A 19,107-nucleotide genomic window follows, 5' to 3' on the forward strand; every position below is an offset into this window, starting at 1 on the left:
TATGCTAATTTTTTTTTACATTTATTAAATATATTTGAAGACACTTCCTCTCACTGAATAAATGAATCATGTCAGACTTCTAATGGGTAATTTGTAAAATAAATAAATAACTAAGTGCACCATAAGCCCCTTTTACACAGAGTGTTGATCCCGGAAAATTGCCATAAAATTCCCAGAATGCCTTCTGCCTGAACGCAAACGCTTCCTGGGATTGATCCCAGGAGCAATCACGGGATGGGGACCGAAACGAATCAAACAAAAAATCAAACAATTCTGAGACAAATCACGGGACGCATTATCCGTTTATTTTCCGGAATCTCTGTGTAAAAGAGGCTTAGATGTTTAATTTAATTTTTGTAAATTGAAAAGCACAGTGAAGTTTTTGAATGGGGTGGATTATGTAATGGTGTATGTGCTGACGTGTTACAGAAATCTGCCTCGGGCCATCATCATCTCGCTCCCCATTGTCACCATTGTCTATGTGCTGACCAACCTGGCCTACTTCACCACACTCAGTCCGGAGAAAATGCTCGCATCTGAGGCTGTTGCTGTGGTGAGTGTCGCCACTTAGACATCTTGTTTCATATTTAGCTCAGTTGCTTTTACGTTTCCTTTTTATTAGGGTTACATAATAATTAAGTTGTTTTTTAGGACTTTGGAAACTACCACTTAGGACCAATGGCTTGGATAATCCCTGTGTTTGTGGGCCTGTCCTGCTTTGGCTCTGTGAATGGCTCTCTGTTTACTTCATCTAGGTAATGCACACAAACACTAACACACACTTGTTATAAATATCTTGTGTCGCGTTAATCAGATCGCTTTACTTTAAGTTGTTTATTTGATTAATCTGTCTGGTTAGTGTTGTTCTGAAGTCACCCTGCAGGCTTTTCCACTGCAAACACTGGTCAGGTTATCTCCAAATAGATCTGTTGTATTGACGTTTGGTATCAGAACTAACGGAGAAAACGTTCTCTTGTGTATCTTGCTCTTTGCCTGCAGGCTGTTCTTCGTGGGCTCCCGAGAAGGTCATCTTCCCAGTTTGTTGTCCATGATCCACCCTGACCTGCTGACCCCTCTGCCTTCACTTATATTTACGGTAGGTGTCCGAAACCAACCAGATCCCTCACTACAACTTACAAATCACAGTCCAGTTTCTAAAGGAATTATTTTGGGTCTTTTTTTAACGATTCAGTTTAAATATTTACAATTTTGGAGTGAATGATTTTTTTTAAGTTGGTTCTGTTTTTTAATGGTTTGGTTTAAACAGCTATACGTTTGGAGTGAGTCATTCTATTGAATTGGTTATTTTTTTAAAGATTTGTTTTAAATAGTTACAGCTGAATGAATCAATTTTATGAGTTGGTTCTTTATTTAATGGTTCAGTTTAAACAGTGAATCATTCTTTTGAATTTGCTGTTTTTTTTAGTCATTCAGTTTGAATAGTTGTAATTTTGGAGTAAATGATTTTTTTTGTAGTTTTTTTTTAATGGTTCAGTTTAAACTGTTATAATTTTGGAGTGAATCATTCTTTTGAACTGATTCTTTTTTAATTATTTGGTTTAAATAGTTAATATTTTGGAGTGAATCATTTTTAGTTGTTTTTTTATTATTCGGTTTTAATAGTTATAATTTTGGAGTGAATCATTTTTTAAAGTTTTTTAATGGTTCAGTTTAAACAGTTATAATTGTGAAGTGAATCATTCTTTTGAATTGGTTCTTTTTTAATAATTCAGTTTAAATGGTAATAATTTTGGAGTTAATCATTCTTTTGAATTGATTCTTTTTTTAATGATTCAGTTTAAGTAGTTACAATTTTGGATTTAATCATTTTTTTTTAAGTAGTTTATTTTTTAATTATTCCGTTTAAATAGTGTACTTTTGGAGTGAATCTTTTTTTGAGTTATTGTTATTTGGTTTAAATTGTTATAATTTTTAAGTGAATCTTTTTTTTTTAAATTGGTACTTTTTTAATGATTCTGTTTAAATAGTTGAAATTTTGAAGTGAATCATTCTTTTGAATTGTTTTTTTTTTTTAATGATTAATTTTAAACAGTTATAATTTTGAAGTGAATCATTTTTTTAAGTGGTTTCTTTTTTAATTATTCAGTTTAAGTAGTTATGAGTTGGTTCTTTTTAATTTTTTTCAGTTTAAACTTATAATTTTGAAGTGAATCATTCTTTTGAACTGATTCTTTTTTTAATGATTCAGTTTAAATAGTTATAATTTTAAATTGAATAATTTTTTAAGTAGTTTATTTTTTAATTATTCAGTTTAAATAGTGTACTTTTGGAGTGAATCTTTTTTTGAGTTTTTGTTTTTGAATTATTCGGTTTAAATAGTTATAATTTTGAAGTGAATCATTTTTTTTAAATGGGTTCCTTTGTAATGATTTGATTTAATTTAAATTAAATAAAAAAGTTTTTTTTTTAATTGGTTCTTTTTTAATGATTCAGTTTAACCAGTTATGAGTTGGTTCTTTTTTTAATGATTCAGTTTGAACAGTTATAATTTAAAGTGAATCATTCTTTTGAATTGGTTCTTTTCAGTCAATTGTCTTAGCCAGTTCTAATTTGTGTTTGAATCATTCTTTTAAATTAGTTGTTTTCAATGAATCAGTTTAACTGGTTCCAGTTTTCGTTCTTTTGAGTGAATGTTTTTTTTTTTTTTTTTTTTTTTCAAATAATCAGTTAACAAGTTCAAGTTTTATTTTGAATAATTCAAATAATTACTCTGAGTCAGTTCTTTGTCAATGAATCATTTTATCTGGTTTTAATCTGTGAATGAAGCATTCTTTTGAGTTAATTCTTTTAAATGAATCTTTAGAAACATTTCTAATTATTAAATTATTTTTTAAAGTCGGTTCTTTTCAACAAATCTGTTTAACAGGTCCATTTTTGAACAAATTATTCTATTGAGTCCTTTTCAAAAAATCAGTCAAACTGATTCACATTAGCAAATTAGTTTTATTTTAGCAAATGTTTTAAAAATCCTTATTCAGTGACCACAGATGACTAGAAAATCATGAAAATTCTTCAGAAAAGGTGTGAATTGATGATAATGTCCAATTTATGAGTTAATCACACTTTTGAATTGTTTCTTTTTAATGAACTGGTTGAACTGATTCACAAATCACAGTGATTCAGTCTAAACCTATTCTTTTCTTTTTCCCCACAGTGTATCATGACTCTCCTCTACGCTTTCTCCAACGACATTTTCTCCGTCATCAACTTCTTTAGCTTCTTTAATTGGCTCTGCATCGCCTTGGCGATCCTCGGCATGATGTGGTTACGCTACAAGAAACCTGAGTTGGAACGGCCAATTAAGGTGAGCCAGGGGGCGGAGCTAGTTAGCATACACAGACAGATTGTGCGAGGGTGAGCAAGGTCATACTTTCAAATGCATGAGAAGTGACCTGCCATAATATATGTGTTCGCTATCTGAAACCGGACATAGCCAGCAAACAGACTGGTAACACACAGGCCCTTTTGTGTGCTCCTCTCACATTCAATCTCTCATTGCACTCAGTGGCCTCAGCTCATCCGCCGGACACAGAGGGATGTTCATCAAATGAGGTTTGGAGGCACTGGAGTGAAAGAGGCCATTTGCTTATTGCTCATAATCTTTCTCTCATTCCAGATCTCATTAGCGACAGCCCATTGTTTGTTTTATTCACTGTACTTAGTACTGCCCGTAATGTTGGCTTTCTCTGCCTGTAGACACTTTACTGATTTCACTGATGAGTTTAACTGTTGAACTTAAACTCATCAGCAGAAAACACGGACGGAATCACGGAATCCAGTCATAAAAATGGAATTTACTGTATAGCACGGAATGTCATGGAATTTGTCAAAGTTTGAATGAATTAATCAAAAGCAGGACATTACACTTAAATCAAATCGCGATATGGAGTAGTATCTGTAAATATATATCAAAAAGACTTTTTAAATACAAACCGTTCGTGGTCTGCGTGTCTCCCTGTGTGTGAATGGTACAGATGCGCGGTTTTGTCTACTACACACCCACTGAAGTGTGCGTGACTGCTCTGATGTTGCTTTATTTTATTAAGAAATAAATACAATCATACAATATTTCTTTCATGTTTTAATTTTAATAATAGCTTTGTTTGGCAAAAAATAACTGTTTAATTTTCATTTGATTAAAAGATAAATTAAATGAATATTTTATGCCTTCAACCAGAAAAATGTAAATATTGTAAAAATACTGTAAAAATAAACTTTAAAAAATTAAGTTGTTTATATGCATTTAAATAATTAGACATGCTTACGTTTGTTTAATTTTCATTTGATTAAAAGATAAATTTAATTAATATTTTATGCTTTCATTTGATAACCAGAAGAATTGAAATATTGTAAAAATACTGTAAAAATAAACTTTAAAAAATTAAGTTGTTTATATGCATTTAAATAATTAGACATGCCTCAGTTTAATTTTCATTAGATTAAAAGATAAATTGAATTAATATTTTAGGCCTTCATTTGATAACCAGAAGAACTGAAATATTGTAAAAAATACTGTAAAAATAAACTGTAAAAAATTAAGTTGTTTATATGCATTTAAATAATTAGACATGCTTAAGTTTGTTTAATTTTCATTTGATTAAAGATAAATTAAATTAATATTTTATGTCTTCATTTGATAACCAGAAGAATTGAAATATTTTAATAATACTGTAAAATAAACTTTAATAAATTATGTTTTTATGCATTCAAATAATTAGACATACCTCCGTTTAATTTTAATTAGATTAAAAGATAAATTAAATTAATATTTTATGTCTTCATTTGATAACCAGAAGAATTGAAATATTGTAAAAATACTGTAAAAATAAACTTTAATAAATTAAGTTGTTTTTATGCATTCAAATAATTAGACATACCTCCATTTAATTTTAATTAGATTAAAAGATAAATTAAATTAATATTTTATGCTTTCATTTGATAACCAGAAGAATTGAAATATTCTAATAATACTTTAAAATAAACTTTAATAAATTAAGTTTTTATGCATTCAAATAATTAGACAAACCTCCTTTTAATTTTAATTAGATTAAAAGATAAATTAAATTAATATTTTATGTCTTCATTTGATAACCAGAAGAACTGAAATGTTGTAAAAAAAATACTGTAAAAATAAACTTTAATAAATTAAGTTGTTTTTATGCATTCAAATAATTAGACATACCTCCATTTAATTTTAATTAGATTAAAAGATAAATTAAATTAATATTTTATGCTTTCATTTGATAACCAGAAGAATTGAAATATTCTAATAATACTGTAAAATAAACTTTAATAAATTAAGTTTGTATGCATTCAAATAATTAGACAAACCTCCTTTTAATTTTAATTAGATTAAAAGATAAATTAAATTAATATTTTATGTCTTCATTTGATAACCAGAAGAACTGAAATGTTGTAAAAAAAAATACTGTAAAAATAAACTTTAATAAATTAAGTTGTTTTTATGCATTCAAATAATTAGACATACTTCTGTTTAATTTTAATTAGATTAAAAGATAAATTAATACTTTATGCTTTCATTTGATAACCAGAAGAATTGAAATATTGTAATAATACTGTAAAATAAACTTTAATAAATTATGTTTTTATGCATTCAGATAATTAGACATACCTCCGTTTAATTTTAATTAGATTAAAAGATAAATTAAATTAATATTTTATGTCTTCATTTGATAACCAGAAGAACTGAAATATTGTAAAAATACTGTAAAAAAAAACTTTAATAAATTAAGTTGCTTTTATGCATTCAGATAAGTAGACATGCTTAAACAGAATTTGCTAACAATAAAACAGAATGTGAGAAAAAATAAAACATTTCATAAGGCCCTAAACATGTAATTTTTGTTAAACTTTTAATAAATTTGTGTTAAATTATTTCATAAATCGAATTATTTTTTTAATTAATTAATTTGAAGTTTGCAATTTCATGTCATTTAACCATTAAAAAAACAGTCCAGAAAAATTCAAATGGAACATTTGGGGAAAAAAAATAAAATTGAATTTGGGAATAAATAAAATGGATTTCATAGGCTTGTACATAAGATGAGGCAATGCCTATACCGCGATATGATTGGATATGACTGGTTATGTTAGCCTGTGATTGGTTCATGCGATAAATCTCGCCTTATTTATTTATTTACAAATGATTGTGGTGATGTATATATTTTTACTAATTCAACAAGGAAGCATAAACTTGCTCAAAAGTGAAAGAGATATTAATTATTAATCATAATGTGGAAATGAAAATCATAATGTGGAAGTGAAATGTAATGAGCTAGTCTTGATCAGAGTGAGCTTGAGGAGAATATCAGGCCATCTGTCAACAAGCTAAGTAACTGAAACCATTCTGCAAAACCAGATCGGTCTGGTTATCACAAAGAGCAAGAAGCTACCCGGGGAACTGTGATGAAGTTGTAAGGAGAAAAAGGCTATAAAAAGAATAGCTTTGAACCATTCTTGGAGCTTTGTAGAGTCCATTGTATACAAACAGAGAAAACACAACACAACCCAGACATCAAAGATCAGGATGTCCTACCGAAACGAGCAGTCGGAGAAGAATGGTGATTGTCAGAGCGAGTAACAAGAAGCTCAACTCGGAACTTCTGCAATACGTGTCTTTCATAAGTGCAATAAATCTACTGTAATAAACATACTTTATACTGTACCTGAAATAGACTTTTGATCACATTTTCAAAGCTGTCCCACCTCTGTGTCCACTAGGTCAGTATTCTGCTGCCCATTGTCTTCGTACTGGCCTGCCTGTTCCTCATCGTGGTGTCCATCTGGAAGACCCCTGTGGAGTGTGCTATAGGATTTGGAATCATCGCCACAGGAGTCCCTGTGTACTTATTTGGCGTTTGGTGGCAGAACAAGCCAAAATGGATCTTGCAGATCATCTGTGAGTGTCGCCTCTTGTTTGCTTCACGACAATGAGAAAAAGATGTTAAAATGTCGTTATTAAAATCTGAAATGTTCCTCAGGTTTTGATTATATGCTTTTTATAAAATGAGACATTTGCTATGCATTTAAAGCGTGTTGTTTGGTGGAATATAATGTAGGATGGGGCTTTTATCCAATGATATTTAATTTAGATTGTAAAAAATGGGCTATTATATTGTAACGAGTGGGGCGGGGCCGAGAGCCGTGGGAACAGAATGAGGCTGGTGGAGTATAATAATAATGAGCGACACCTGTGCCACCGGTCTTGAGTCCCACGAAGTCCCACGAAGAACCGGTGAACATTTAAACACTTTAATAATAAAATAAACAAACACAAAAGTAAAGCAGCAGCCCCTCACAGACGACTGCCACACACAAAATACAATTTAAAGTCCAGGCCTGGTCCTCTCTCGTCTTCCACTGTCTTCGCTCCTCCTTTTATCCTTCCAGAGCTCCTCTGTGGGACTCGAGACCGGTTAGTGGCGCAGGTGTCGCTCAATATCATTATACTCCACCGGCCTCATTCCGTTCCCACGGCTCTCGGCTCCGGTCCATTCGTTACAATTATATTGTTGTTGTTTTTTTAAGGTAAAAACACATTTCAAATGCAGTGCAATTTTTTTAAACAAAAACACTTTTTACAGTTACACTACCAGTCAAAAGTTTTTGAACAGTAAGGTTTTTCATGTTTTTTTAAAGAAGTCTCTTCTGCTCACCAAGCCTGTATTTATTTGATCCAAAGTCCAGCAAAAAATTTAGAAATATTTTTACAATTTCAAATAATTGTTTTCTGTTTGAATATATTTTACAGTGTAATTTATTCCTTTGATCAAAGCTAAATTTTCAGCATCATTACTCCAGTCTTTAGTGTCACATGATCCTTTAGAAATCCTTCTAATATGCTGATTCTTTTTCAGGAGACATTTTTTTTTAATTATTATTATCAACACTTGATTACATTTTTATCAAGGATGCTTAAAATTGATCAAAAGTTATGATGAAGACATTTCTAATGTTAGAAAAGATTTTATATTTCAGATAAATGCTGTACTTTCTATTCATCAAATTCTACTCAGCTGTTTTCAACATAATAATCATAAATGTTTTTTGAGCGTCAAATCAGAATATTAGATTGAATTCTGAAGGATCATGTGACTGGAGTAATGATGCTAAAAATTCAGCTTTAAAATCACAGGAATAAATTACATTTTAAAATATATTCAGATAGAAAACAGTTATGTTAAATAGTAAAAATATTTCAGAATTCTATTGTTTTTGCTGTACTTTGGATACAGGCTTTCAAAAGCATTAAAAATCTTATTGTTCAAAAACTTTTGACTGGTAGTGTACATGCACTAATGGATCATACCCAGAATTAATAAAATTAATAATAATAAAATAATAATAATAATTGCATGCCGTTTTGCTGAGGTTGAAAAGATTTTTTCATGTTTTTGAAACAAGTCTTATGTTGCTCACCAAGGCAGTGTTTATTGGATCAAAAAAAAACTGTAAAATTGCGAAATATTATTACAATTTAAAATTATGGTTTTCTATTGTAAGATGTTTTAAAGTGTAATTTATTCCTGTGATGCAAAATTTATTTTTCAGCAGCCTTTTTCTTCTTTTAATTTTCTTCAGTCTTAACTGTCACGATTCATCAGAAATCATTCTAATATGCTGATTTGCTGCTCAAGAAACATCTTATTATTATCAGTGTTAAAAAAGTGCTGCAAAATATTTTTGTGCAAACCATGATACATTTGTTAGATTAATTAATAGAAACATGGAGAATTTGTTTGGAAAAACAAATAACTCAATTTTTTTTAATTTTCAAAAAAAAAAAAAAAAATTATTACAGTATGTTATCATGTTTTTTATTGTGGTAATTAGCTGTATTTTTTAAGCTATTTTTACTTAATCAAAATAACCCAACTGCAGTTTGATTATGAACAAACTCTTCATATTTATATTCAGTGATACTCCTGATCAATTTGATGCATCCCTGCATTAAGTATATTATAAAAATATTGTTTATTTTTCTTTGTCCAGTCTCTGCCACAGCGACATGCCAGAAGCTGATGGAAGTGGTACCTCAGGAGTCCTGAAGACCAAACGCAGCGACGGGCGCCTCTTCCACGCACAAAGTCTCCTCGTACCCACCTCAAACCCCCTTTAGAGGGCCAGAGCCAGAAAAACGTCTTATCCTGCTGAAACAGGCAAAATCTATATGAATTACCACACAAGAAACCAGAAACATCAGGTCACAGGAGCATTTCAATTAAGAGTAGATTTTGCCAGTCCTTCCTCAATCAAATGTGTTACACTGTATACATATACAGTCTTTTTGTTTGACTGATGAGTTTTCAATCAGGACTTGATTTATTTTATATTTATTTTTTTTAAACCACCGGAGATATGTGTCATATAATTGGTCATTACTTTATTTAGAGCTTTGTTTGTGTGGCTTTCAGCTTCCTGTGTTATGTTTTCAATACAGGAAAGTGCATTCCAAGCTGCTGTCTCTATCAGCAACCAGAACCGAGATTCCCACCCGACTGACAAATTTGCATCTTCGATTACAGCATTAATGGATTATAATGTCTTATTATGCATTTCTCTTTTTTACAGCAGATATGACTAGTTTGCTGTGCCTTGTCTGTCGGTGTAAAATTGTATTATTTTTTGAGATCGACTTGATATGACTTTATACTTCGACTAAATTTATTTTTGATAGCTTAATGCAGTTTTTTTTTTTTTATTGTTACAAAGAATTTCAAGGAATCTCCTTTTTGCTTGGTCACAGTCCTTTAATTGGATGTATCCAATTTTTTTAATATTACAGAAGGCGCAGACGTACAGTATTCATAAATTCATCCAAATACCTATAGCCTTGCTGCTTACCTCAGTAAACATACAGTACATTACATAGACCTGACTGTATATTTTCATGCCTGATTATGATTTAACGAAGCACAAAAGTTGAGGCGCTGTTTTCCTGTTTCCGTTAAAGTACATCTTTTTCTGCGTCTGTCATGCAAATGTATGTTAAGTACATAACACTGGACCACTTTTTATTTCATTTTCCTTTTATTTGGCAGTTATTTAAACAAAGCGAAGTTGCTTGGTAATTGCAAACTTTTAGAAGAAAGTTATCGTAAGTCTATTGTATACAAGGTATCCAAGGTATCGTCAAATTTCCCATTTACCGAAGACATTTTAGTGCCTCATCAGTGTGTGAACTGAATGAAAATCTGAATGACTTTGCTGTAAAATGCGATACACGTCACTGTGTTTCAGTTACATGCGGATGCAGTGGTTTTAGCTCATCCTAGTTTCGGTTAAATGTACATTTGTTCCTATACTGGACCAAAATCAGTTGTTTGTGTGTGCGAAAATCCGCATTTTCCGTCAAAAAGTGGTGAGAGAAACACTAGGGGTGTTTTGGGTGATGGAGGGGAGGTTGTTTTAGGACAAAACGGAAGTTGTCCTTTGGTTTTTACGATTACAGAATCATTTCCAAGGCTTCTGGATAGAGGAAGCGCTCTTTAGATGCTTTTCTTTGTGTTATTTAGAGAATTACAGCAGTATCACTAACACTCCAGCCAACAAGATCATTTTATCTAATTTAAATAGTTATGGAGAAAGTTACTTATATGTATTTATTTATTATTTGTAGATTCATTCAGTTAGTGCTCTAATAATTTTCTACAGGGCATTTTGTCTAAAAAAAATGCTGAAAATAAATTGTTACTGATATTTTTCTCTTTCATCAGAATGATTTTTTTATATTTGAGTTTTTGTTGTATTTTGTAACTAATGGCTTGGTTTAGGTGGTGCCCATTAATATAAAAATAACTGCAGATGAGCTGAGTCTGCCTGCACTGACATCTGCCCCATCATAACAAGACATTATAGCGACGCACAATTTGTCACTGCATTTCACTACTTTGTTGGCATACGATGAATTATATTTGATCACAATGGATCTGTTTGTATTTCATTTTTTTTTTTAAACATGCTTTGAATAATAATAAAAAAAACTATCTGCAAGATATGACTGACTTGCACCTGTAAGATTATGTGTATTGTCCACAGTTTCTTTAAACACCATATTTTTGGCATGTATAATTAAACTTTACTTCCAACAACCATCTTTGTGTCACACAGGCATGCAAACCCTTTTACACAAGGGCAGACTCGGTTTCTGATCATTTCATTTTTTGAAGCTTGCTTAAGAGAAGGATGTTTTGTGATCTGCAGCTACGCTGTTTGTAGGACTCCGTTAACAGTTGTATGTATTCTGGTGTCAACCATCTGTCCTGTCTTCTCTGTGATGTCCAGTGAAATACAACTACGAAGAGATCCTATTGAGCAGTTTCTTGTAATGGTTAAATGTCTACTGTACAAACTTTTTTTTTTAGAAATTAAAAAATTCATGCTCTGATGTGATTTTTACTTTGCCGCAAGACATTGTTGAGTATTCAGAGAAATAAAACATGAATGCATTCAAAGCATGAGTACTTGTGTGTTTTTTATTAGCAGATCAGCTGATTTTGTTAGCGTTTATGTAATATGAAGACACTTTATAAATTGCTTAGTTAAATAATAAATATACCAACAAGGACTGACTTTGAGATTCATCTTTTCACACTGAGGACACCTGAGGGACTCCTTTATAACTTACTGAAAGTACAACATGATGCATTAAGGGCTGGGGGGTGAAAACTTTTGAACAGAATGGAGATGTGTAGTTTTTTTATTTTAGCTAAATATCATGTTTTTCCTTCATTTAGTACCGCCCTCTAGAAGCTACGGAAGATACTTGCATGTTTCCCAGAAGACAAAATAAGTTAAATTTACCCTGATCTTCAAATTCCAAAAGTTTTCACCCTCTGGCTTTTAATGCATTGCATTACCTTTTGTAATAGTTGCATATGAGTCCCTCAGTTGCTTTTAGTGTGAAAAGATGGATCTCAAAATCATACAGCCAATGTTGGAAAGGGTTCAAATACACAAAATTCTTAAAAACCAAAGAATCTGTGAGACCTGAAGGATTTTTTCAGGCAGTTTAACTGTTCAGGACAAATAAAGGACTCATGAACAACTATCACTAAACAAAAAACAGCTGTGGATAATTCAGGTAACAACACTGTATTAAGAATCAAGTGTATGTGAACTTTTGAACGGCCTCAATTTTAAAAATTCAACTGTTATTTTCTCCCATGGAGTATATGTAAATGTCTAAATGTGAAATATCTTATTAAGGTCAGCACTAAATAAAAAAAAAATATTATGAATTTTGTATGATTCCTCTTATTTTGGTAAATTAATTAACATTTTGCAGATTCTGCAAGGTGTATGTAAACTTTTGACTTAGTAAAATTATAATTAATTAGTTATTAACATATGAAATGTAACAGTATTTTTTATTATTATGCAAGGAGAATTCCACAGATATGACGACCTTTAGTTGAGTCTGGATGGCGAAGTTCCCTCAAGCAAATATCTCTTCGTGAATTCCTGTTGCTCGTGACTAAAATGGGCTCATGCAAGTTGGACTCAGGAAAAATGTACCCAAATGCCATTTTTCTCCTAAGGATATCCGTAATAGCTCCGGTCTCGCATCAGCTGCTGTGGCCTAAGGGAAAGCTCTCGTGTCATGTGAGTTGCAAGGAAAAGATTAGCCAGTGTCATTTGACTTCCGTTTTTATTTGTCATTTTAGTTCAGATAAGTATTATTTGATTAAAAAAAGATGAACCGCTTCAGTGATAAAGTGTGAAGAGCACTAATTCAGCTACTTAGCTACACTTAGTCATTTCTGCAGCATTACTGGCACCAAGTGGCATTGAAAGAATATTGAAAAATGATAAACAAACTAAAACCACATATACCAACGGTGTAATTTGTTTTGTCTTATTTTTGCCATAAAAGTGGGTGCGGCCATTTGTATATTTTATGGGTCTGGCTTCCGGTCTTATTCACATCCAGCTATGTTTAGCTGTACAAAACACCTCGTTTTGCTGCTTAATATTGCAAATTAGTGTCTTACCATATTATTTTAATGTATTATCTTAATTATGAACATACTGTTGTGACAACAGTCTTATATGCAGTCTTAGACTGTATGTAAGTAGGCTAATTAATTCTAAGCAGTAAATAAACAACACATAATCCAGACTGTATATAGGCCTATGTATAGCTGGCAAATGAGAAGTTGACTAACATATGTGCGTTCACGTAAACCCAGGTAACAAATATATGTTGTAAAAACGTTTTGCTGTCATTCCCTTAATGAAAACGTTACTTCTGAATGTTCTCTGAACATAATTAGGTTTGATTATGTAAACATAAGAGGAAACTTTAAGGGAACTTTCATTTTGTAATTTTCAAAACATTATGGGAATGCTTTTGAATGTTCTCTAAACCATCTGAAATGCTGAACGAATGTTAAAACAAGTTAGAACGTCCATGAACAATGACTAAACAATGTTTTTATGCTAACATTGTGAGAACATTATTAAAGACCAAATAACTGTTCTGCGAATGTTGTGAATCACATAAATAGGTTATATCGTCTAAGAACCATACACTCACTACCAGTCAAAAGTTTTTGAACAGTAAAGTTTTTAATGTTTTTTTCTTTAATGTCTCTTCTGTTCACCAAGCCTGCATTTATTTGATCCAAAATACAGCAAAAACAGTAACAATTTTGAAATATTTTTACTATTTAAAATAACTGTTTTCTACTTCAATATATTTATTCCTGTGATCAAAGCTACATTTTCAGCATCATTACTCCAGTCTTCAGTGTCACATGATCCTTCAGAAATCACTCTAATATGCTGATTTGCTGTTCAAGAAACGTTTTTTTAATATTATTATTATTATCAATGTTTAAAACAGCTGAGTACTTTTTTTCAGGATTCTTTGATGAATAGAAAGACCCAAAGATCAGCATTTATCTGAAATTAAACACTTTTGTAACATTATACACTATAACATTCAAGTTTTCAACATAATAATTATTAATAATAATAATAATAATAATACTTTTTTTATCTGAATATTAGAATGATTTCTGAAGAATCATGTGACTGGAGTAATGATGTCTTTAAAATCACAGGAATAACTTACATTTTAAAATATACTCAAATAGAAAACAGTTATTTTAAATAGTAGAAAAAAAATCTAAATTTAGCTGTTATTGTACTTTGGATAAAATAAATGCAAACTTGGTGAGCAGAAGAGCCTTCTTTAAAAAACATTAAAAATCTTACTGTTCAAAAACTTTTGACCTGTAGTGTAAATATGCAAATTGTACAAAATTTTTAGTCAGTTAGTAAACTAATACTTTATAATCTAGTAGTCATGTGATTTCAACAGAAAACCCACTCTATATATAGAATAAAATATGTTTACATTATTTTAAACATGTTTTTCAAAGGTTTGAATATTTTTTTTTAGAATGAAACTTTTTCGTGGAAAGTAGAAAAGTTGTTTACTTAGAAAATCATCTAAAAAGAATCTCAATTATGTTTTGACATTACAACCTTGACTTGTTTTAACATGCACCCTAAAAGTGCCAATGCTAATGAAGTGACTACATATCAGCAGTTTTCAAGTTTCAAGGCACGGGACCAGTCTATAAACTCAAGTTGTGTCACCGTGTATGAGTAATAACTCTTCGAGTAGCTGACACGCTAACATACTCAACAGAGAATCCTCATACTTTACTGTTAAATGTAACATGTAGACTCTGACTGACCTCCTCCTGACTGCAGGCCTCATGTGAAAAGACAGTGTGTCGTCAAAAACAGAATAGCACCTCTAGTCGACTGACCACTGTGATGCTTGACAAATGAGCCTGAACTACTGCAGGCCTTTTCACTTTTCATAATTTCTTTAGAATTAGATTAGAAAAAAACAATTAAGGTGTTCTAGTGAAGTAAAAATGATCAACAGCTCATCTTAGTTAAGTGCAATGGAGTAAGTTTTCTGTTTTTTGACATTTCTACCTCAGATTGCCAGAGAAAAGTAAGGTTGAGCATTTCTGAGTTCTTCATGTATTGGTCATAGAGGTGTTTTGCACATGGTCAAAGCCTCGTCAGTTTGCCTGAGGCAAAAAAGACGTTTGAGCTCCAAAAATAAAATCAAAGACTTCCTGTTTGCCAGAAGGTTACAAGCCAATCACAGCAAAATAATCACCTTACACACATTAACCTCAAAACTCCCACCTACATGGTGACTTTATACTAAATTAATAGTTTTCTGATAAAAACTATTGCTGCTGCCTTTTGTTGATATTGACATTGTGTGTCTGTTTACCTGAGAGAATTAACTCTGTTGCATTAGTCTCTTGGCAACAGGCAAATCATCGGTTATTTCTCTCTGGTTCGAAGATAAAATCATTTGTTGCCATCGTGTTCAATATTTTCATTACGGTGAATTTCCAATCTCATCTCATTTCTTTATATTACAGATATCCCTGTGGTCACGACTCTAATACAGAAGCCTTTTGTGCAGCTGATATCAGGATGGAGTGGCGTGTCTGTTTTCTCCGGTAATGCAGGCTCATACGCACACAGAACCCCATGTTCTCCAAGATTTACGTCACGGCGAACACTTATGTGTCAAATCACAAGTGTTTCCTGACACTGAGACCATAGAGGTTTTGAGCAGTGCAGATGGGGCCGATAAAGGGGCAATATTAGCTTTGAAGCAAAAACAAGTGTGCTGCCTGTGTAGGGAGAATTTTAAAGGGATAGCTCACCCAAAATGAAATGAAAATTACCCCATGATTTACTCACCCTCAGGCCATCCTCATTGTATATGACTTTATTCTTTCAAATGAATGCAATCAGAGTTATATTCAAAAATTCATGGCTCTTCCAAGCTTTATAATAGCGGTGAATGGGTGTTGAGATTTTTGAAGTCCAATAAAGTGCATCCATCCATCATAAAAAGTGCTCCACATGATTCCCGGGGGTTAATAAAGGCCTTCTGAAGCCTTTTTTGTAAGAAAATTATCTATATATAAAACTTTATAAACTGTAATCTCTAGCTTCTGTTAACTAAACCAACCAAGTTTTGTTTACAGCAAAAGAAATTCAGTCTCCTCTTCCGATATTTTTCTTTACAAATCCTCATTTTGTACTTCTAATTCGTGACCAGTGTTTGGTTTCGTCACCGTGTTTATCTACATCCCACATCGTTTGCTGGAACGCCACTCTCTTGTGATATCTAATTTCCCTACGACAGTTAGCGGAAACTAGATATTACAGTTTATAAAGTTTTAAATATGGATATTTTTCTTACACTTCACACGGCGTTTATCAACCCCCAGACACCATGTGGAGCACTTTTTATGATGAATGGATGCATTTTATTGGACTTCAAAATCTCAACACCCATTCACTGCCATGATAAAGCTTGAAAGAGCCATGACGTTTTTTCTTTTTTTTTTTTTTTCTTTTTTTTAAATAACTCTGATTGTATTTGTCTGAAAGAAGAAATTCATATACGTCTAGGATGGCTTGAGGGTGAGTTAATCATGGTTTAGTTTTCATTTTTGGGTGAGCTATCCCTTTAAAGGCATGAACAAAGGTTTTCAAAAATATATGCCTTTTGGTTATTTTTCTTAAATGAGACATTGATCATGTACAAAATGAGATGCCAGAAAAGCAAAAACAAACAAACAAACAAACACAAAGCATTACAAGTGCTTCCAAAACCGTTTTACATTAGCATGTTGCTAAGCTACATAGCAAACACTATGACTAATATAAGGTGAATAAAAAGTTAAAAAAGTAAAACTATGGGTTGTTGATGTGACATGGCATTTTCACTGTCCCACAAGATAAAAATGCATATAATTTATTTTGTCGTTATTTAAAATGGAGTAAATCGTTAAACATTTCTTTGTCCTACATGGACCTGTTGTTATAAAAGCTGAACTGTTATTTGATTTTTTACTTTTTTGAGCCAAATCTCAAAGTTGCTCTTTGGTGTGACTGTCTCATGCATTATTTAATAAATTACTTTTATTAACTTTTATTAATTAAAAAGAAAAACAAAAATGTTCATAAATACCTCCGCATTATTTTAGAAGTGTCTATTTTAGTAAATGGCAATCATTTTTTTCATTCATATGTTTCTGAAAGTGTAAGAACTTGATACATTTTGTCTCTGAAAACCATGTCCTATGGCGTGACACCATATCCTGAGCCCAATTCCAGAGAAAACTTTAATTAGTTTAATTGGTCATGTTACTGAAAACCCCTGTCAAGTCCATGACATGTGCACATGGTAAATTTTTGTCTCAGAATTGTTCAAATATTTAACTTTTTTGGAACGACTACAAAAGTGTTATGTTTTGTTGTCATTTGGTGTGACACCTGTAAATGATATTTTTTAATTAAAAACTGTATTATAAACTACATAATCATGGAAAATTATGCAAATGTGTCTTGCTAACCACTAAAATCATAAATTGACACAAAAGGTTGAAACATCCTTTGGTGTGACAGGAAATGTCTTCGGTGTGTCGCCTGTACTGTCACACCACAGGAAAAAGATGTCACACATCTTTGACTTTTTTTTTGCAATACTAAAAAAGTTGAGTATTGCAATATGGGAGATATAAATATCACTCATCTTAAAAATGGTGTAATTTTCAGTAGTTTTGAACGTATGACAGCAAAGTTTGTCTTGTTGTCAAAGTTTGTCTATAAACTGTCCAACAAATCATGTGGAAAAAATGATGTTAATTACAATTTCTTATTGAATAAATAATACTATATGAAAATAAGTGTCTAACAATGAAGATAAATCTCGCTCATGCTATTTATATATTATTAAGAGTTTTTTTCTCTTAATTTTTGCTGTGTCACACCATAGGACAGGTTTATGGTACAGTTCAATTTTAAAAACAATAACAGAATTGACGAAGTTAGTGACCCTTTATCTATTCCAAAGATCAGAATTGACGCTACATATGCATTTCTTTTTCAAAAATTGTCTTTCACAAATAAACCTTTTTAACTGCCTATTTGTCAACTATATGAAAGTGTACAGCATGTCTCTTAAACCTTTAGGAAAAGTCTTCTTTCAGTCTTACGGCGTGCTGTGCACTCAAATGCAACAAACGAACCAGAGAAATCACTGCCAGGCCTCGTATCCTTCTGCACCACTTGTTTTTGCGGAAAACGCTTGGGTTGACCAGAAAACAACAGGAGGCCTGGATTGAAAGGGGCATAAAGACAGAGGTCAGAGGGTGTTGGAGTCAGACATATGACTGGAAGTCTGGAGGCAGTGAGCCTCACACACACAAACACACACAGAATTACACAAATCTCTCACTGAAGGTCACGATTCCACCTTCACAATGGCAGTCAGGTGACTGGAAGCAAGATTCGGGTGGTCATGTGCTTGGCAACACAGACTTTTAATTGTTCTTTATGTTAGAAAGAATTGAAAAGGACAGTATAGGTTGTTTTGGTAAGGACTTTTTAAAATCAAAACACATTTCTACATACTAAAATTGCTTGTATGAATATTTTTGTGCTCTCATTTTCCCTTGAAAGATCTACTGTTTTTAAAAGGATACTTTTATGTCAAGAAATATTGCATGGCAACATACAGTTTTTCTCTCTCACACACACTGACTGGTAATAAAACCAAAGGCCCATCTGATAAGGATATTGCCTCTGTCCCTGGGTGTTGACAGTGCGAGACGATATTTCTCAGTGATTCAGATCACTTTAATTTCCTCTGGTCTCCTGGAACGTCATGTAACATTGGAACATGTGCTCTATGTGTACTTACATTGTTGTTTTGTTTTGTTGGGTCAGTACATTATATGACTTTAAATAAAATGTTTGTTCATATACCACATATTATTAGTAAGGTAACTGTGTCACAACAGGAAGAGGTGTGCAAAGCAAAGATGTGAGTTGCACAAGACCTACATGTTAATTAATGTCAGTTTCGAGAAAGACGGGTGTCAGAGCTTCATGTAGGTCAGGGCCTGTGGGAATTATTCCATGGTGAACGAATGTAAACCATATCAGTTAACTCTGTTACCACATACCACACTGTTCAGGGGAATGTAGAGGCTTCATGTT

At 32.1% G+C, this 19,107-nt stretch overlaps 1 protein-coding gene across 1 annotated transcript in view; it reads left to right on the top strand.

The window, feature by feature from the left end:
* Positions 1–11,495, top strand: part of slc7a5 (solute carrier family 7 member 5) — a 30,936-nt gene extending 19,441 nt beyond the window's left edge. Inside the window, exons 5-10 of the mRNA XM_051099805.1 lie at positions 430–553; positions 652–755; positions 1,000–1,096; positions 3,176–3,325; positions 6,763–6,940; positions 9,034–11,495. Coding sequence (XP_050955762.1) covers positions 430–553; positions 652–755; positions 1,000–1,096; positions 3,176–3,325; positions 6,763–6,940; positions 9,034–9,089 — 709 coding nt within the window. The 3' untranslated portion in view covers positions 9,090–11,495. The remainder of the gene's footprint in view (positions 1–429; positions 554–651; positions 756–999; positions 1,097–3,175; positions 3,326–6,762; positions 6,941–9,033) is intronic.
* The last annotated feature ends 7,612 nt before the right edge of the window (positions 11,496–19,107 follow it).

The sequence above is a fragment of the Labeo rohita genome, chromosome 25 (genome assembly GCF_022985175.1).
Source record: "Labeo rohita strain BAU-BD-2019 chromosome 25, IGBB_LRoh.1.0, whole genome shotgun sequence".
NCBI lineage: Eukaryota > Metazoa > Chordata > Actinopteri > Cypriniformes > Cyprinidae > Labeo > Labeo rohita.